At 48.0% G+C, this 18,288-nt stretch overlaps 1 protein-coding gene across 3 annotated transcripts in view; it reads right to left on the reverse strand.

Annotated features, from left to right (window-relative positions):
* Positions 1 to 18,288, reverse strand: part of ZZEF1 (zinc finger ZZ-type and EF-hand domain containing 1) — a 3,309,810-nt gene that overhangs the window by 2,771,271 nt on the left and 520,251 nt on the right. For all 3 annotated transcript variants that reach the window (XM_069614719.1, XM_069614718.1, XM_069614717.1), the window contains exon 10: positions 4,125 to 4,216. In XM_069614719.1, coding sequence (XP_069470820.1) covers positions 4,125 to 4,216 — 92 coding nt within the window. The remainder of the gene's footprint in view (positions 1 to 4,124; positions 4,217 to 18,288) is intronic.

Here is an 18,288-nt window from a genome sequence, read left to right on the forward strand (position 1 = left end):
TGCTGTTAAGGGGTCTGGAAACTGCTGGAAGTGCCCTGTCCGGAATATCAAAGAGACCCTCCTGGTTCTGTAGTTCCCTCGGGAGGAGCAGAAAAAGGATGGCCCGTGAAAGAATTGGCGGATGTTAAAGACTACCCCTTGGACAAATGGCTTGGCTGAGATTTGGTTCAGTGACTTCAGTGTTTTGTGCTTTTTTTTTTGCTGTTTCAAGGGCCTCGTCGACCGCCTTACAAAAGAGGGCAGAGTCTTACACAGGCTTATTAATTAGAGAAGCCTGTGTTTCCGGTTTAAAGCCAGAGTTTTTGAGCCATGCATGGTGTTGTAACAGGGTCTTTTATGCCAGTACCCATCCTGCTATCTCTGCTGAATCCAGGGTATTCTTTAGAATGTTCTGCGCCAATAGTTGTGTCCAGTTATTCGGCGGAGCTCTTTCACGGTATGGAGGCTCCTGGCAAGTCAAGCGTTGGGCTGTGGCATCCTTGCCTATTCCGCCACTGGTCCCCCCCTCTTCATATGCGGCACCCCATAGGTAAAGCGGGGGAATTCAGCGTACCGAACTTGGGTGGCACCGGAGTTCCTCTAGCTCGCCGCCATCATGCACGGGCTCTCGAGTCGATCTATATCCAATTTTGAGCAAGAAAGCAACCAGGAACACAGGGAAACAAGGGCCAGGGACCCAAAATAATACAGAGACATTTAAGGTGCACACGCCGACTTGGCAGGAGAGTACACCAAGTCACTGTGTTGCCCCATTGCAAGTCTCGGACACACATCCAAATGAAAGAAGTATACTAAGAGGGTCACAGAGCCTGAAAGTCACTGAAGCAGTTAAGTGAAACACAGCTACTTGGCAGGAGAGTACACCATGTCTCGTGTTACTGTATTGCAAGTCTGGGACACGCACCCACATGAAAGAGGAATATAAGATGAGGCTAGGAACCTGAAAGCCTCAGAGACATTTAAGGACAATACTACTTGGCACAGGAGTATGCCAAGTCATTGTATTGCCACATTGCAAGTCTTAGTCTGCACCCATATATGAAATAACACTATGTGAATCCTTCTTAAAAGCCTAAGAAACAAAGGAAAAAGGCTAAGAAGGGAGAAGTATCCTCTTGAACATAACTCGCAAAGTCTGTTATAAGAAGAACCCAGGGGAAGGGAGCCCTTTCCCTGAGGACTTGGCTAGAATCAGATAATCAGTTGGAACATTGAGAGCATTCAAAGAGAACCAGAGGTACATCTGAACCTTTCCTTTTGAGAAATCTTCCACTATAAATTTTCTAAGAAGATCACCTCTTTTACACTTTAGATTAAGTTAAGTGTGTCAGGGTCAGTAGTAGGTTTTGAAGACAACAGTTTTTTATTGACATCCTGACAGTCATTACTTTCTTTGAGGCACCTTTGGAATTCGCAATACTGGCCTGATCCCTTGGCCATTGTCCTGTCCCTTGTGCCTCAGTTAAGAGCCTGGGTGTGAAACTCCTCCCTAATGGCTCTCGTGAAGCTCAGATTTCTGCAATCTGTGTGTCCGGTTTCGGGAAATTGAAAACTTTGAGAATAATTCTTCCTCTGCCCCCCCAGGAAAATCGTACCACAATGGTTAGATATTCGATAATGGGGTTTATATATATCTGAAATGGCATTTATCTGGGACAGCCAAAGACCCAGATTCAGAGATTGCAGATGCTACAGAATGCAGCAGCGCGTTTAGAACTTAATGTTCCCTGTTTGACTCTTTTCGCTGCTCTTCTTCGCCGACTACACTGGCTGCCTGCTGAAGCGCGAATCGAGTTCAAGACTCTGTGTGTGGTACACAGAGCTCTTTATAACACTGGTCCTCAGTACCTGAGACGCAGCTGGTTAGGCATGTACCTGCTAGAAGTATTTATTCTGAATCACAGGCTCTTCTGAAGACTCCCAAGTTCCGTTGTAAGCGGATAGGTGGGTGCTCTTTTTCAGTACTTGCCCCCAGTTTGTGGAATGCCCTCCCATTACATTTGAGAGTGCAACCTGAATACTTTACTTTCCTTTTAGGAAAGCACTTAAAACCCACCTGTTTGGCTTTTTTTTTTAGGTATGCTCTAGTAAAATCTGCCCTCCTCCGCTCAGCGCCTAGATGCCTTTGGGCCTTAATTTGCGCTTTATTACATTTTAATAATAATAATAATATTAATGCAGAAAAACCCCTCTTAGGGATATTTTGGCATTTATCCAACCTTCAAGAACGCATAGAAGTTTAAAGCCCAAGCTATAATCATGCAAGTGTCTGAATCTTACTTCTGCTCCCTTACACAGCCCTCCTCTTCATCGCCTTGTTGGTCTTTTTTTTTCTCCAACCTCAGGACTTTTTACGACTCAACTAATGTCCCTTCCTTTGCACGTAATCTTTTGAATCTTCGATTGGCTCTTTTTCTAGCCTTTTTTGAAGTTATTGGCTTTTGTAGCGTTTCTCCTGTGGTCACTTCAACTATTTCTTTTGACCACTTTTGCCGTTTACCATTTTGCTGTCTTCTCTCTTTCAGCGTCACATACCATCTGCTATCTTCACTATCTTTTCTCAAGTCATTATCTCGCATATTGCTTAAGTTGTCCTCCTTTAACCACTTATTGTGTCAGGAATAACAATTCTGCTATTTTCTAATTCGGGGCCACTACCATTCTCACTCTTATTTGGATTCAGATTTTCATTGTTTTTGCGCTGCTAATCGCCCACTGTTATCAGGTTCTCGATGCATGTAAGCATCACCCCACGTGTAGCTTCATGAATTTTACTACCCAATTTTAATAATATGTTGACAGCAAATTGTAGCATAGTTACTGAAGACATCATCACCACAGTACAGGCTGAAATGATCGTCATTCCCCTCACATCGGTACGCAAATAAGTCACGAGTCTCGGTCAAACTATTGTTAAGCTTACTCGTGCTCGGAACTCTATCCATTTCAGGGACATCCCGCTCACATTCAATCGCAACCTCGGTTGATCTCTGGTTATCTGATACCTTTGTCTGCAGAGAATAACAAATATTTAATAAGGAGTTATCCACTATGGTGGATTTAGAGAATGCAGCTGGCCTTGCTCATAACCAGCCACACTTTTGCTGTCGACATCAATACTGCTCTCACTAGGAGCAAAGAAATCAGTTATTTTGCCATGAGGTATTGCCTTCATTACAGTACACTGATACACCCTCTGCATCATCCCCTTGATCTTGATTAGCATCCCCATGCCTGGCAGCCAGAAGCTTACTTCCATTTGATTCCATAGCTTTAGAGGGCAAGCCATAACCAGATTTGTTCTGCTTTGCTTTCCCTGGCATTTGTACTAGGCGGTCATTCAAGCGAAAAACCTCACAAACAAGACTAAAAAAAACTCATCGTCCACGATGTTGAGTTTCTGGTTATCTCGCCTCAATCGCCTCACCCATGCATGACTGCTCGACTGCTGGCACACTTCTCACTGCACTTTACACAGATGGAATGTTATAAACAATAGCTGTCTCAAATCAGACGGATACACACAAAAATGAGGCCTGCCCAAAACTCTACAATGGGTCAGAGTTGGTCTAAACAAGAGAACGGCCATAAAACCTGAAAAGAAGATTTCTGAAGTGACGCAGTAACTATATACAAGACAGTGTACTATGCAATGTACTATGGTTCTGGAACTCATTTTCTCACAGAAATGGAAATAATTAAAAAAGCATCAATGAAGTTTGAAAGGGTAAAATAGTTCATTAAAAAATCCAATTTCTGCAGCAAAACAAATGCCAGCAACAACAAAAAAAGTCACAAAATAAACCTGAACGCCACTACCAAAATGATACACAGTGAGAAAAGTCTTTAAACTAGAGTTTACAAACTATTCTGGGAAGTTTGCATAATGGCAGGGGGATATTCTTACAAATGAACCAAAGATGGAACACGATCAATGGCTAAATTCATAGTTTATTGTAGTGCAAACGGATGGATTGTCATGGAAAAGTTTTGAAAAACAACATTGTGGTTAGAAAAATAAAAGTATTCAGGGGCATCTAAACTGACAGGTGAAATCCAAAATAATATTTGTAATTTTTCACTGCTTTAATTTGACTGCATTCCAATTATTTCAGAAACCTCACCTTCAAACCCATTTGTGTGACCTGGAAGGAACACTCTTTTGAAGTGCAGAGAATAACGCTGGCTCTTGTCTTTCCAGACTCAGTGAGAAAACCTATCAAGTGAGAGAAATGACAAAAAGACCTCAAATCAACCATTTTGAAAACCGGAAAAGATGACATGAGATGAAATCACAAACAGTTCCACCACTATGGCTTTCATACCCACCCACGAGGGCGGACATGGCCTTTAACAGCCCACGAGACCGAGCTAAGTCAGGTCTGAGCAAAGCTTGGGTTGTGGGTCATTAAAGTCAATGTCTGCCCGACTGGAAGGGCATGAAAGCCATTTGCACCCCGGGGTTCATCCGGGGTGAAAATGGCTTTCACAATTTTTCATCGGGAGATTTGTGCTGGAAGAAAAAAAAAGGCAGGAGGAGCTCTGTTCCCACAGGTAAATCGAGGGGGTGAGGAAACAACAGGGAGGTGCGCCCTGTCGCCTCCTCGCAATTAAAAAAAAAAAGAAGAAAATAAAAAGTGCCGCTCAGGGAAAGGCCTCTGGTTGCTGGGACAACATGCATGGATTATATTTTTTTCACCTGCTGTTCTAGCCACCTGATTGACTGAGCACCCTTCCCCGGGTGCAAATATTATATAACTCCCCCGTGTGTGAAACAATATGAGGTAAGGACAATGAAACAGCATGTTAACAAAAAATAGCACCAAATTACAGTCTTTATCTAGATAATGTTTATTTTCCAAATCCAATTTTTCATCATTAATTGCTTTCAGATCGCAACACAACCTGCTCTTCTTAAGCCTTCCATTAGATGATCATGCTATATTGATAATTTGTATGCAAAAAACTGATCACACTGCACCTTTTTGGAATTATAAAGTGGAGGTTTCTATTATTGGACTTTAATGAGAAAATTACGAGATTGATTCAACCTCAGAACTAAAGAAGAGAATCATCTTGGCGCCTTTCATTGTCTACTAATTACTAACCAAAGGGCATCATAATTTGCCCTTAGAAAAACTTGATGTGATGGCAAAATTCTATTTAGTAGTGTTTCTGTTGCTTCAGGCTTGCAGGTGATTTCTGTCAAAACCTAACAGTTTGTGTTTTAAGACATCCAGTGGTCTACATCAAATGGAGTAGATCCAAAAGTGCAGCCTGTGTAATTGGGAAAAAGAACGTGGCAATCACAGGAGCAAACTTGGAAACCCTACAGGGAGGCAGAGAATACAAGAAAGGGGTGGTCGACTCCCTAAAAACAACAAGGTTTTGGTCAATTAGAAAACTGACGTGTCTGGCCATCAGGCATAGAGAGTGGTGCAGTTCTGGTTCCTGTATAACACTGTCGCTGTGAATGGTAGGCTTGTCTTTCTGTGTGGCTTGCTTACTGAGCCTGCTTATTCAGGTCTCCTGGTCCGGTTTCCTCGAGTCGTTCTTTTTTGTTTTTATTGGCCATAACTATTAAAACACTAAAGATCATCTGAGTTATACTAACAAAATTAACCCAGTACAAAACTATATTCATACATCCAAAGAGTAGCATTAAATGAATACATTTCATAACTTCAAGAAAAAACGTGAGAAAAAAAAAGAAATACCTATACATTGTACTTTTATATGGACAACATAACAAACATGTATTAATAATCAGGGGGCTCAGTCATTCCATTTTCAAATAATTATGAAGAAGGCTCCACCATTTATGTAACTTCCTATCCCGATACTAGCTAGAAAGACCTGCATCACCATTAAGAGGTTTTACAGAAGAGTTTGTATGAGGGGTTGCTGGCAGCACTGCCTGCCGATGAACCATGGGGGGAAAAAACAAGTAGGAGACAGATCTGGGCAGGTAATTCACAGAGTGGACTAGGGTATTTTTGTGTGTGGAAAAGGTATAGAGAAATACCTATACCTAGTTTTATGTTCATCACAGGGCTTATATGACACCACATGTGATATCGCTATTTCCTGGCTCGACGGGTAAGGGGTGCCCCAGATGTGGAATGGAAGGAGCAAATAAGTTCCATATGATTTGGGCGGTATCTCATTCTTTTGCCGACAGTACTTACTTCATAGTATTTTACCATGCTCATCGAAATTGTTAGGGAACTGTGGGGTAAGGGGTAAGAACAGAGTGGGGAGGGGTTTTGGGTAGGGGCAGAGATGAAGGGGAAGGGAGCGTATGGGGGAGAATTCGAAGAAATAAGAGCATGGAACCATTTTAGGCATACCCAGTGATCAGGGCGTTCTGGCGGGAGGTGGAGATTAGGTTGACAGCAGGGGGCATTACGGAATGTAGCAGGTCACCAGAGGCATATTTTCTTGGCAAGTTCCCAAGACGACAAAACCAGAAAATAGAATATTAGATTTGGCATCGGTGCTTGCTAAGAGGAGGATAGATATGGTTTGGAAATCCCAGGAGGGACCTTGCATAGACTGCTTGTTGAGTGACCTGAAGCGCTGGTTCATGGCTGAGGCCACTGTCTGGTATAGGGCTATGAGGGCAGGCTTGAGAGCTCAGAGAATGTGGCTGCATGGAATGACCAGGTACACTCAATGTTTAGTTCGCCGGACGATAAATCCCCATGAGTGTTCTACTGAGATGAAGTGTGGAGAAGGATAGTTAAGGATGTGTATGGTAGGGTGGATAGAAGTAAAAAATTGGAGTAGAACTGGGTAGTGGGCTGGGATCAAGGGGAAGGGACACAGACAGCTCACCCTTGACTAAGTTGTATTTCTCTAAAGAAAACTGCTTGTGGTTTGGTTAATGTGTCGTGCATTAGTGATGGCTGTGTAGAAATGCAAGATGTTATTAAACAAATGACAAACTGACGTTGAAATTGTAGGACATTATATGATAATTTTAAAAAAGTTATTAAAGTTCTTTTAGGGAGCCACCAGGGGGCGCAGAGATGGTCGAGCGCATCTCCGTCGGTCTCCGCTTTGAGATGGGGGCAAAGGGACCTGAGCCCCCCCAAGACTCCCAATATAGAGAACCGGACCCCCGACCCGCAGGTGCGGCTGTTTTCATTGGTGCTTCGATTGTGCCAAGTCTGGTATTGCTGTGCCGACGGAATACGGAGATCCGGCGGTGCCTCTGGTGAGGTGGAGTTCCCGCGTCCATACACCCGCGCCAAGGGGACGGTGCTATGCTGTGGTGGAACTGGGTGGGAGACCCCTGTGTCGGCAACCTAGGCAGTGGGATCCTGACTTGGCCCCCCGCTCCGAAAGGCCGGAGTGGGGGCTCCGCTTGATTTAGAGACCTAAGCTGCGCCTGCCGAGGGCCCGGTGAAGATCCGGTTCCCCCTTGCAATGGCACTGGAGGAGAGAGGGGGAGGGATACCTGACGCTGGGATCAGGGGAGGCTGCCCCCGGGGCCCCTCCTGGACTATCTCTTCCAGACAGAGACCCCCTGGACCTCGGCGGAGCCAAGAACGGTAGCTGAATTAAGCCATTCGTGAGGAGCCTGGGGCGCGAAGCGGCCCCAATCCCATCTTGGAGGTGCTAGGTCAACGAGGGCCTGAAGGGGTGCGCGGCTCGGGGGATTGGCGGCGCCTGAAAACTCCACTCTCCCTGTGCTGTGTCAGAGCGGCTGGAGTGGAGTATTCATCCACATACCCGCGGGTGAGCCTCGACCGGGAACCTCGTCCCCTAAGCTAAGTGCTGGCGGTGGGGGAACAAGCAGCACAAGAGTGGACAGTGGGGGGGGGGTCCCCAGGAACAAGGCCCCCCCTCCCTAGGCAAGATACCCATGGAAATTCATGCCCCCAAGTGCCCCTGCGCATAGCCTGTGAAGACTTGGATTTGGAGCACCCAGCGGTTTTTGTCTGAGACGCAAAGGTCGCCCTGTCCCTCGCATTGAGGCGGTGGGGCCTTTCCGCAGCGATCCCAGGCCGCCTTCATGGTCTTAGGCTTCTGCACCTGCATGCTCTCCAGCGACCTTGCTTTTGCGTCAGAAGCTCGCTTTCCTGTTCCTTCTCTCGGGGGTTTCGGGCTGTCTGACCCTCCAGTTGCCCAGGACCAGACCACATACCTGCATTAGTTTGCAAAGATCCAGCTGTAGTGACTGGTCTCGCCGCCCTCTGAGCTTTAGACAAGAGGTCTCTCCTAGTCATAGTGTTGCTCCCCGGTCCAACCGGAGGGCTCACGTTCCTCATAGTCAGTCAGCCCCGAGGTCTCCTATCTGTGGGTGTGTTGGGAATGCAACCTGGGGTTCCCTAAGTGGACTGGCCTCGTCTACCATACCAGCGGATTGGCCTACTCAGCTGGAATCAAGGGGTCGTCTGAACTTTCTTCCCTTCCTCCCCCTCGCGGCCAGGGACGAGGTTCCGCCTGATACCTCCTCGGATGGACTGGGCGCATTCCCTTCAGAGGTTCCGCCACGCCACGTCTCTCAGCATAGAGGGAAATAGCATGCTTTCTCCAGCTCACCCCGAAACAATGGATGCGCAGGAAGTGAACAGAAACATGACGGCGCTGCTGGAGGAGATCCGGGGCTTTAGGGCTGATATCAGCAAGCGCTTGGACTCCCTCGACAAAAACGTGGATGCGGTGGCTGACCGGGTGCAAGCCCTAGAGGCCAACCAGTCTTCCATTGACCTCCTGGAGACCCAGTTTGACATGCGCTTATCTGAATTGGAGAGAAGAGACGAGAGGTGTGCCCTGAAGCTTGATGACTTGGTGAATAGGGAGCGTCGTGGTAACCTGAAGTTCCTGGGGATCCTGGACAGAGATGGAGAAACGCAGTCGGACATCCTAAGAACAGTCAAAGGGGTGGTCAGCAAACTATTCGACGGATCCAATACTAGTGAGCCCACCATAGACAGGGCCCACAGGGCGGAGGTGCCCAGCAAAGGCCCTCGATCCATCCTTGTGAGATTTCAGTACTTTTCTGGAAAAGAGCAAAATTTTGGAGTTAGCACGGAAGAAGGGCCCAATTGACAAGGAAGGTGCGCAAGTCATGATTTATCAGGACCTTTCAAGCCTTTACTCTGGCTCGTCGTCGGCTATGCTGTCCTCTAACGAAATGGCTTCAATCCAAGGGTGTCAGATATAGATGGGGACATCCGTTTTCACTCTCCTTTGAACATGATGGCTACAAGTACTCTGTGGTCACGGAGGACATTGGTAGGGTGTCCCTGGAACTGCTGGGGGATCCCCCGCCAGAGAGCGGTCAAAGTGGCCCTAGGGGAGATGCCATGGAGGCTCATAAATCCGCTGGTTTCTCTGAAAGGCGGCGAGTCTGTGGCAATAGGAAGTTCAGGAGGGTGGCCCCTGCATCTACCAGGCCCTTGGCTGACTGAGTCTCCCCTTGCGGCACTCTAGAGCATGTTCCGTGGTGGGTGTCCTCAGTTGTTGGGTTGTGCATCACAATCCAGATGTCTGGCTTGGGTCTCGAGGTCCAGGTTGACCCTGTCTGGGGGGTTGTCTGGTTGTTTTGGTACTGGGTTTTGGGGGGGGGGTTTGATTTGTACAGGTGTTTGCTGTGTTTGGGGGGGAGATGAGGGTGTTTATCTTAATCTCTATCCCGTTGGAGGGAGGCACTGGTGGCCTGGATAGGCGGCGCTTCCCATGTCGCAGGCTGACCAGGCGCTCAACGGGTGGGGGGGCTGGGAAGGGGGCGGGGGTTTGGTTTTAAGTTGGGTTGTGGGATTGGTTTGGGTGTTTCAAGGGGGGGGTTTCTGTTTGTTGAGGTCACTGCTGAGTTGGTATTTTATCCCTTTGAGGGTTATTCTCAGGGAATGGGATTTTGCTAGATTGCTTTGTCAGGGGGTCGAAGATGATGCTAGCTCTCCTGGAGGGAATGGGAGAATACTCCGTTCCCCTGATGGCTGACTCATTTCAAGCTCTGACGCTGGGTTCTTTGAATGTTCGAGGGCTGAATTCCCCTTATAAAACGTCTCTAGTGGTTAAGGAATTCAACCAGTTGAAGCTTCACTTTCTATTTCTCCAAGGAACGCACTGGGCAAGTGGTAGGGAAATGTCTCAGGTCCAATGCTATTCAGGAGGTGTTCCATGCCTCATGTCAGGCCAAGAAGAAGGGAGTAGCAGTGGTAGTGTCTCCTAAGGCTCACTTCATAGCTCGTGCCCAGCAAAAGGACCCAGAGGGCCGTTTTATTATGGTCAAGGGGGAGATCAGGGGATCCAAAATTACTTTGGTGTCGGTTTATGGCCCCAACAAAGCACAAGACCGTTTCTGGGAGGAGACAAAAACAAAAATGATGGCATTCACGGAGGGGGCCCATGTAGTGGGCAGGGACTTTAATATGGTTCTCTTTCCCGATCAAGATAGGAAGTCTGATCGCCCTTGTACTGATGGGCGAGGCCAGAGGAAGATGGCGGCCTCCTTTCGGAGTACAAATGAAGCTATAGGCCTTTTTGACTCGCATTCTACACGTCAGGGATTTGACCCCTTATTCACCTTTTTTTCTAGCCCCCACTCCTCGTTCTCCAGGATTGATTACGTTCTTGCAGATAGTAGCGTATCTGACTTCAGGGTGGAACTGATCCCGTGGTCGGACCACGACCTTGTGAGAGACCAGATAGGGCTCCCCCCAGCCTCTCTGGGGAGTTCGGGATAGACTGGCAACAACCTCTTGTTGCGCGACAAGGAGCTAGCCCAAGACTTATTGGCAGCCATAAATTAATATTTTGCAATTAATGACAAATGGGGAGGTTTGGGATGCAAGTGTCTGGGAAACTTTTAAGGCCACAATCAGAGGCATCCTTATCGAGATGGGGGCAAGAAGGAAGCGTGAGAGAGATAAGGAGGAGAAGTTCTTTAGGGGTAGGATAGAGACCATCCAGCCAGGGCGAAAATTAAGATCCCATATGCTCCCGGGGAAGTAGGCAGAACTCCAACAGCTCAAGGCGAAATTGTCTGCGCTCGTCGTGTGTCAAACCGAGAGGAAGCTCGCTTTCCTAAACCAAAAGTACATGGAGAAGGGGGAAAAGGCGGATAAGATCCTGGAGTGGGTATTAAGGGAGCTTAGGAACACTAGGAGGGTTCACTCATTGCTCACTCAGAGGGATGTCAAATGCTTAGATGACCCAGGGATAGCAGAGCTGTTTCGTCAGTATTATGAGAAGCTCTATACTATACTACGGAATATTTAGGGGATGCTGATGTTTTTATGGAATCGATACCAATCCCTCGCCTCCCCCCAGGAAGTGTTGAGCGCTCTGGAAAAGCCCATTTCATCCCAGGAGGTTGGTGATACGATAAGCTCCATGAAAGGTGGTACTACCCTAGGTGATGATGGTTTCACAGTCTCCTTCTATAAGTCCTTCCGCTCTACTCTCGCTCCCTTTTTAGCTAAGTTGTTTAATTCAACCCTGGATTCGGGGGCCCTCCCCCAATCCATGCTTTCTGCCTGTATAGTTGTGATTCCCAAGGAGAGGAAAGATCCATCCCTATGTTCATCTTACCGGCCGATTTCTTTACTCAACACTGATGTTAAGTTTCAGGCGAAACTCGTTGCCAACAGGTTGGCTATTCTCATGCCGTCTCTGGTCCATGGGGACCAAGTGGGTCTAATTCCCGGTAGGCAGGGTTCAGACAACATTAGAAAGACTCTGGACCTTATTCACGAATCCTCGAGAAACAATGTCGAAGCGTACCCTTTGATCGGGTCGGGTGGCCATATATGGGTAAGGTACTGTGAAGGATGGGTCTGGGTGGAAATTCTGTGGGTGGATCGCTTCTTTGTATAACGGCCCTATGGCAAGGCTATCAGTGAATGGTGTAGTTTCTGCCCCGTTCCACCTTTCCAGGGGGACCGGTCAGGGATGCCCGATCTCCCCCCTCCTGTACGCCCTGGTAACGGAGACCCTTCCTGTTGCCATTCGACAACACCAGGGCTCACTGGGATTAGGGTCGGGGAATTAGATTTTAAACTCTCGCTTTTTGCAGACGACATCCTGGCCTATCTAACTAACCTGAGCGTGTTGCTCCCAATCTCCTGGGCTTGATCTACGCCTTTGAGTCCTTCTCGGGGCTAAAAATGAACCCATAAAAATCCTGTATTATGCCAATGGGGAGTTGGAACCGGGACACCGGCGTGGAGGGATGCTGTCTGTGGGGTGAGAAGAGCAGAAGGCAACGCCATATCTTGGAGTCCTCGTTCCTAGGGACTTGGGCACCCTTTTTGAGTTAAACTTTTGTCCGATCCTTGCCAAAATTAAGTTAGATCTTGATCGTTGGGCACCGTTAACCCCATCATGGTTCGGTCGCATGGTATCTGTTAAAATTAATATCCTTCCTAGTCTCTTGCATCTCTTTACGTCTCTCCCGGTCATGATCCCTGAAGGTTTTTTTAGATCCCTGCAGTCTATGATACAACGGTTTATGTGGAAGGGCAAAAGACCCAGAATTAAGCACTCAACCTTGACGCTTCCGAGGTCACTGGGGGAGTTTGGACTTCCGGACTTCTGCCTATACCATAAGGCCGCCCAGCTTAGAGTTATGTTGGAACATATGAGGGATGAGTTGCGTACTTACTGGGCTTACATTGAAGACACTCATACTCACCAGAGGAAAGTCGGGAGAATTTTTATGGTCGTCGTTCATTGACCTCCCCAGTTGTGTGAAAACTCACCCGACATTGGAGTTTTTCCATAGTGCCCACAAGACTGACAAAGAGAATCAGGCCCTCTCATCCTGGCCTTACCCCTCTGTCCTCTTTGTGGGGTCCACCCCTTGATTTGGGTAATAAAGGCTTTTGTAACACGCAACTGCGGTCCGATGCGGGCCTAGAGCATGCGGCCCAACTCCTCCGCCAGGATAGATTCATTGAGTATGCAGTCTAAGTAGAGACCTTGGGAGATGCCTCAATGTCTGTTTTTGATTATCTCTGGGTTAAGGGTTTCCTCACTAGCCCCTATTGGCAGGAACACCTTGCCAGTCCCCTCACGCCCCTTGAAAAGGTAACTGCAGAATACTCCGAGAAAGGGATGCCTGTCTAAACTCTATTATGTCCTCAATTCGACGCACTTCTCAGGAAGACAGGAATTTAAGAAACCATCGGAGGATGAGATTGGGAGGGCGTTGGATGACTCCACTTGGGCTAAACTCTTTGGGGCTCTCTTCTCGGGGATGCTGTACACAGCGGCAATGGAATACAATTTTAAGATTCTTCACATATGGCACCTGCCCCCGGTGGGTTTGTCTTAAATGTTTCCGGGGGTCTCTTCTTTTTGCCCCAGGGACTGTGGTCAACGGGGTACCTGGTACCACTTGTGGTGGGCATGTCCTTGTGTGCAAGTCTTTTGGGCAGAACTGTTGAGATGGATTAAGGCGATTATGGGCATCGCTCTTGAGCAGCGCCCCCTCGAGCTTCTCTTTGGTATCCCATCCCCGGATACAGACTCGGAAGCCCTCCCAGGAGTGATCTAAAGCATGTTGAGAGCGGGTAGACTGGCCATAGCTCAGAACTGGAAGAGGGAGGCAGTGCCCTCAAAGACAGAATGGCTTGCCAAATTGTGGGCAGTTTTCACCTACGAGAAGCTGTCGGCTCTAGCTCATGATACAATGGAATCCTTCCTGCTGGACTGGACCTTGATGCTCCTACACGAGGACTGTGGTGCCCTGAGACTTTGACCGATTCCTTAGTGTGAAATCCTAGCCCTCCAGCTTATTCTGAATTATGTGTGCTTTCTCCCGGCCCGCTGGTATCTCTTGAACCCTTGGCGTCAGTCGATAGCTGTCTCTCGATCCCCAAATGTTGTTTTTGTTTTGGTTACATTCCCTGATGTGAACTCGGCAGTCCTCATGGGCGGGGTGGGCGAGGGGCGTTTTGTTTTTTCTCTTCTATGGTTCTGTTTGGCTTTTGGTACTCATGTGGTTTTTATCAAAATGCTTAATAAATTCTAAATGGAAAAAAAAATGTTCTTTAAAAAAAAACGCTCTCCTGAAGTTCTACATACCAGCTAGCCCTAGTCGGTGGAATGGCAGACCTGCATTCATTAATTAGCGGCACCTGCATACTGAATGTTGGCCCGCCAGAGTTTATCTCTGTTTTTTTGAATTTGGCTTTTCCATTTTTATACATTTTTTGTACTATTCATATTTATTGGTTTACTCACTGTCTGCATCTACTCACTTGCAAAAATTGAACCAAATGTTTCTTTTCTAACTTTCTTTTGTTTTACAACCTTTTCATCAATTTAGATTGTATATTTACATTTATATGTTTTTCTTGAAAATGCAAAATAAATTATTTTGTCAAAAACAAGGAATGTTTTCAGAGTAAAAATATTGTGGCAAAGAATAATTGTGATATCCACGGCATAGGATACAAAACAAATTAAGTTGGTTGAATCTATCTTTAATAATATCTTCTTTACTTTAGCATAGTGGATACCTTTGGTTTAACAATAGATATATCCCACAAAGTCCCAATCCACTTTATGCTTTAAGGGACTACCCTGATTCCATTTTTTCTATGAGGTGGAATGGTATCTGTCAAACAGGAAGTTAATTTAATAAAATAGGTGTGCAAAAATGATCATATTGTCAATCCTTAGGAGGGAGATAAAAAAAGAAAAAGAAATGGCAGCTCAATTCTTACTCCAATAATCAGGCAATTTCTATCAGGGATAAAGCTCCAAAAAGAAAGTAACTGAAAAGTTAAAAGATACCTCCAAAGGGTCTACAGTAGGCGATTTAAAGTGAGGACTAAAGTGGTGGCGGTTGGTGTACATATGATCTAGTCGCTCTGGAGCATAATAGGGGTTGAAATTGAGGGGAGCTGGAAGCTATTTAGCGCCTACTTCCAGCTTAGAAGAGCCTGGTGAGCTTGACACCAACAGCTACCAGGAGCTACTTTTGGCTCCACAGACCAACTGATGCCCAACAGGCACACATACGTGAATTTAACTGTGCATTTAGTACAATCTATAATTAAACATTAGGCCCCATCTACACAACGGTTAAATCGTAAAATGGACAGGCCTCTGGAAGCACAACTGCAGCAGATCCGAAAATCAGCCTCTCGAAGGCCAGTGGGGGGCAATCAGGATGAGACGGCAGCACACCGAAGCCCAGAACTTAAGGAGGGTCCACTTAAGCAAGGTGGTAGAAATGCATAACATCTGCAGCCGTGCCAACAGATCTGGAAGGCATCTGCCAGAGATCACTGACACAGTCTTGACCATGAAGTAAACTGGGGGCACTTGGCATTCAGAGGAGATGCAAACAAGTTCAGGTCCACAAACCCCCAACGCTGGAACAGGGGCAACAAAGAGTCGGTGTGCAACTCCCACTCGTAGGTGTTGAACCTCAAGTGGCTCAGCTGGTCCACTTCCGTATTGGTGTCCCCCGGGAGGTGGACAGCTGAAATCCAAATCCCCTCTGTCAGGGCCCATTCCCAGATCAATGCCACATGCATGCAGAGGAGGACGGGTGCCACCCTGCTTGTTCAGGCAAAATGTAGTAAAATTGTGCGTCCTGACCAGAAAAGACCTGTCCCTGATGCGGGGCAGAAACGTATTGAGGGCCAGGTCACTGCTCTGCTCTTGAGAAGATTGATTTGCTATGAATCGCGTATCCCTCAGCTTGAAAGAGAAGAGTCAGTCGTCGTCGTTCCCAGGGTAAGCTCTGGACAGGTGAAGGGGGGACCCACTGAAACATTGGCATCCATCAACCACTAGTAAAGATCGGACAGGAGCAGAGTGGGAATTGGGATCCTGTCCGAATGAGACCCCCGCCTCCTGCGCCCAATAGGTCGCCAGGTGGAGCTGGAGGCACCTCATCTTGAGGCGAGGTGCTGCACTGTGAGCACGTAAGAGGCCATCAGCCCCAGAAGGTGCTGGAACCACCATGATGAGGTGGTCGAGTTGGCCAATAAGTGCCATATCGCCTTGTAAAGTGAAAGGAGCGTCTCAGGTGTGCGGAACATACACTGAGCGGCAGTGTTCTAACGCACCACTAGGAATACCAGATCCTGGGAGGGGCACAACTGTGACTTCCTCTGGTTGAGGGAGAACCCCAGCTGATGAAGACTATCCGCCAATCTCTGGCAGGAGTGTACCATCCCCTCGGGTGAACCCGCCCTCACCAGCCAGCCATCCATTAAGGTAGGGGTATGGGAGGGGGGAATCCTGAGTTAAATAGAGGTTTCACCGCAGCATTTATCAAACAGATGGCAGCAATGGTGAGAAGAAAAGTCAGCCACTCACCCAATGCAGTTTGATGGTTAAAGGGGTCTCCCTGCTGTGGTAACAGGCATCAAAACCACGAGGGGAGACAGCGCGCAACTTGACCAACCAAGATGTTAAATGTTAAAGGTATTTGTACCGCGCACCGTCACCAACGGAGTTGGTCCCCAGGCGCTCTGGCGCATCTGTAAATGAGAAGGTTGCCGCCAGAGTGCCCCAAAGGTAGCAGGTCCAGGAGATTGCGGGCTGTGAGAAATCGCAGATGCCACAGCAGTTAAGCGGCATCTCCGATAGGTGGCGGAGAGGATCTGGAACCCTCCTGGACGCAGAATTTTGGGACACGGAGCAGCAGCTGGTGAGCGGCTAATCAGCGCATAAAGGAGGGACATTGTGAGCCACTGTACTCCAGCGCTGGGGACCTGGGCCCACAAACTATAGCGACCTGAGGCAGATGAGACGGGGGCGTGGCTGAAGGCTACCGCAGCTGGAGTCAGCCGTAAGCTGAGCCCGGCACAGGCAACAAACCCTACACGTCACTGACGCACCAAAAGTAGGCATAGTGAATAGCCTACACGGGAGATAGCCCCGGCGACCTGACGCAGCAGAGGTGCCCAAGGTCCTCAGTGGTCAGGAGGCGCAATACTTGGATCTGCGAGTGTAAAATGCAACCCTGCTAAGAGACATCAGTGAAATCCCCCTGGTGTTATCTGGCACCACAAAACAAGAGGGACAGGGAGCTTGAGGACAAGCAACCTCTCAGAGAGGGTCTCCACTTGCGGCGATCCGTCTGAGAGGAGGCTGCTTGGAAGGGGCAGCTGCCAAGGATTCCGGATTGCATAAATGACACAACGGCTGGAAGGGACGGATCTAACACTGAGAGGGAGGGGCCAGAGACTGGACTGGAACAGATTGACCTCCAGGAGCCACAAACACCAGGTGGGCAACAGTGATTGGGTGCTCAGAAGGCACGGCTGGTGGCAGGCACTGTGGGAATACCACAGGGCAGGTGGAGGTCTCACCAGAGAGAAGGAACTGTGAGGACAGAAGGCTGTGCAAGTAGACCTGGTCAAAGGCCAACAGAAAATTGACAAATTCACAGACCATATGCAGAAACAATCTAAACCAGAGACTATGCCCCAGTAAGATACCAGTGTGTCAAAAGGGGGAGCTGGTGGAGTAACCCTGGAGTCCTTGATGGAGGCTATACAAGCCACCAGAACATCTTTGGAGGGAAGTATTAAAGAGGTGGGAGTGGACATGTCCCTGGTGCGAGAAAACCTCTGCAAGATATGTGAGTGGGTGACAGAAGTGGAACAGAGGGTCAATACGGTGGAGGACGGTTTGCAGCTCCTCATGAAACAGATATCTGGCCTTGTTGGAGCAACGAGGACCCTGGAGGCTAGGGCAAACGATGCAGCAGGCTGCTCACGATGATGTAATATACACCTGCGAAGGAAGACTGCCCCAGTGTGGAGTTATTTATTGAACTACTCCTGGAGCAGCTGCGAGTCAAGGGCCTCTTGAAACTGTTTACTGTGGAACTGGTGCACCGTGTTGGGCTCTCCCCCCACCCACAGGGGCCCCGCCGGGGGTGATTGAGCCAAAAATACTTCACTTCAGAGACAGGGATGCCATTTTGCAGGACTCTCAAAGGACACACCAAAGATCCGCATCTTCCAGAGACAACGCTGAACTTTTGATGCAGTGAGAAGGGGCCTCCCGGAGCTAAAAGTATATGATGTTCTAGCCGGCACGACTGAAGATTATTGCCAAAGGCACATCCTGTTTTTCTCTACACCATACGAAGTGTGGGCCTATTTGGAGTCTGAACCACGGAAGGGGGCACAGAGTGGGGGGAAAAGGGTGAATGGAAATTTGTGACATGAGGGTTGATTATGAGGGACCTAAGGAAGTTCGGGCAGTTATGACATACTGGGAAATCGGATACGAGTGATCGCATGCATTAAAGGGAGCATGCCAACTGTGTCAGGCGGGGTGGGAAGCTGAAATAGG

This window comes from Ambystoma mexicanum, chromosome 9 (genome assembly GCF_040938575.1).
Source record: "Ambystoma mexicanum isolate Mex_15411 chromosome 9, UKY_AmexF1_1, whole genome shotgun sequence".
In the NCBI taxonomy this organism is placed as follows: Eukaryota; Metazoa; Chordata; class Amphibia; order Caudata; family Ambystomatidae; genus Ambystoma; species Ambystoma mexicanum.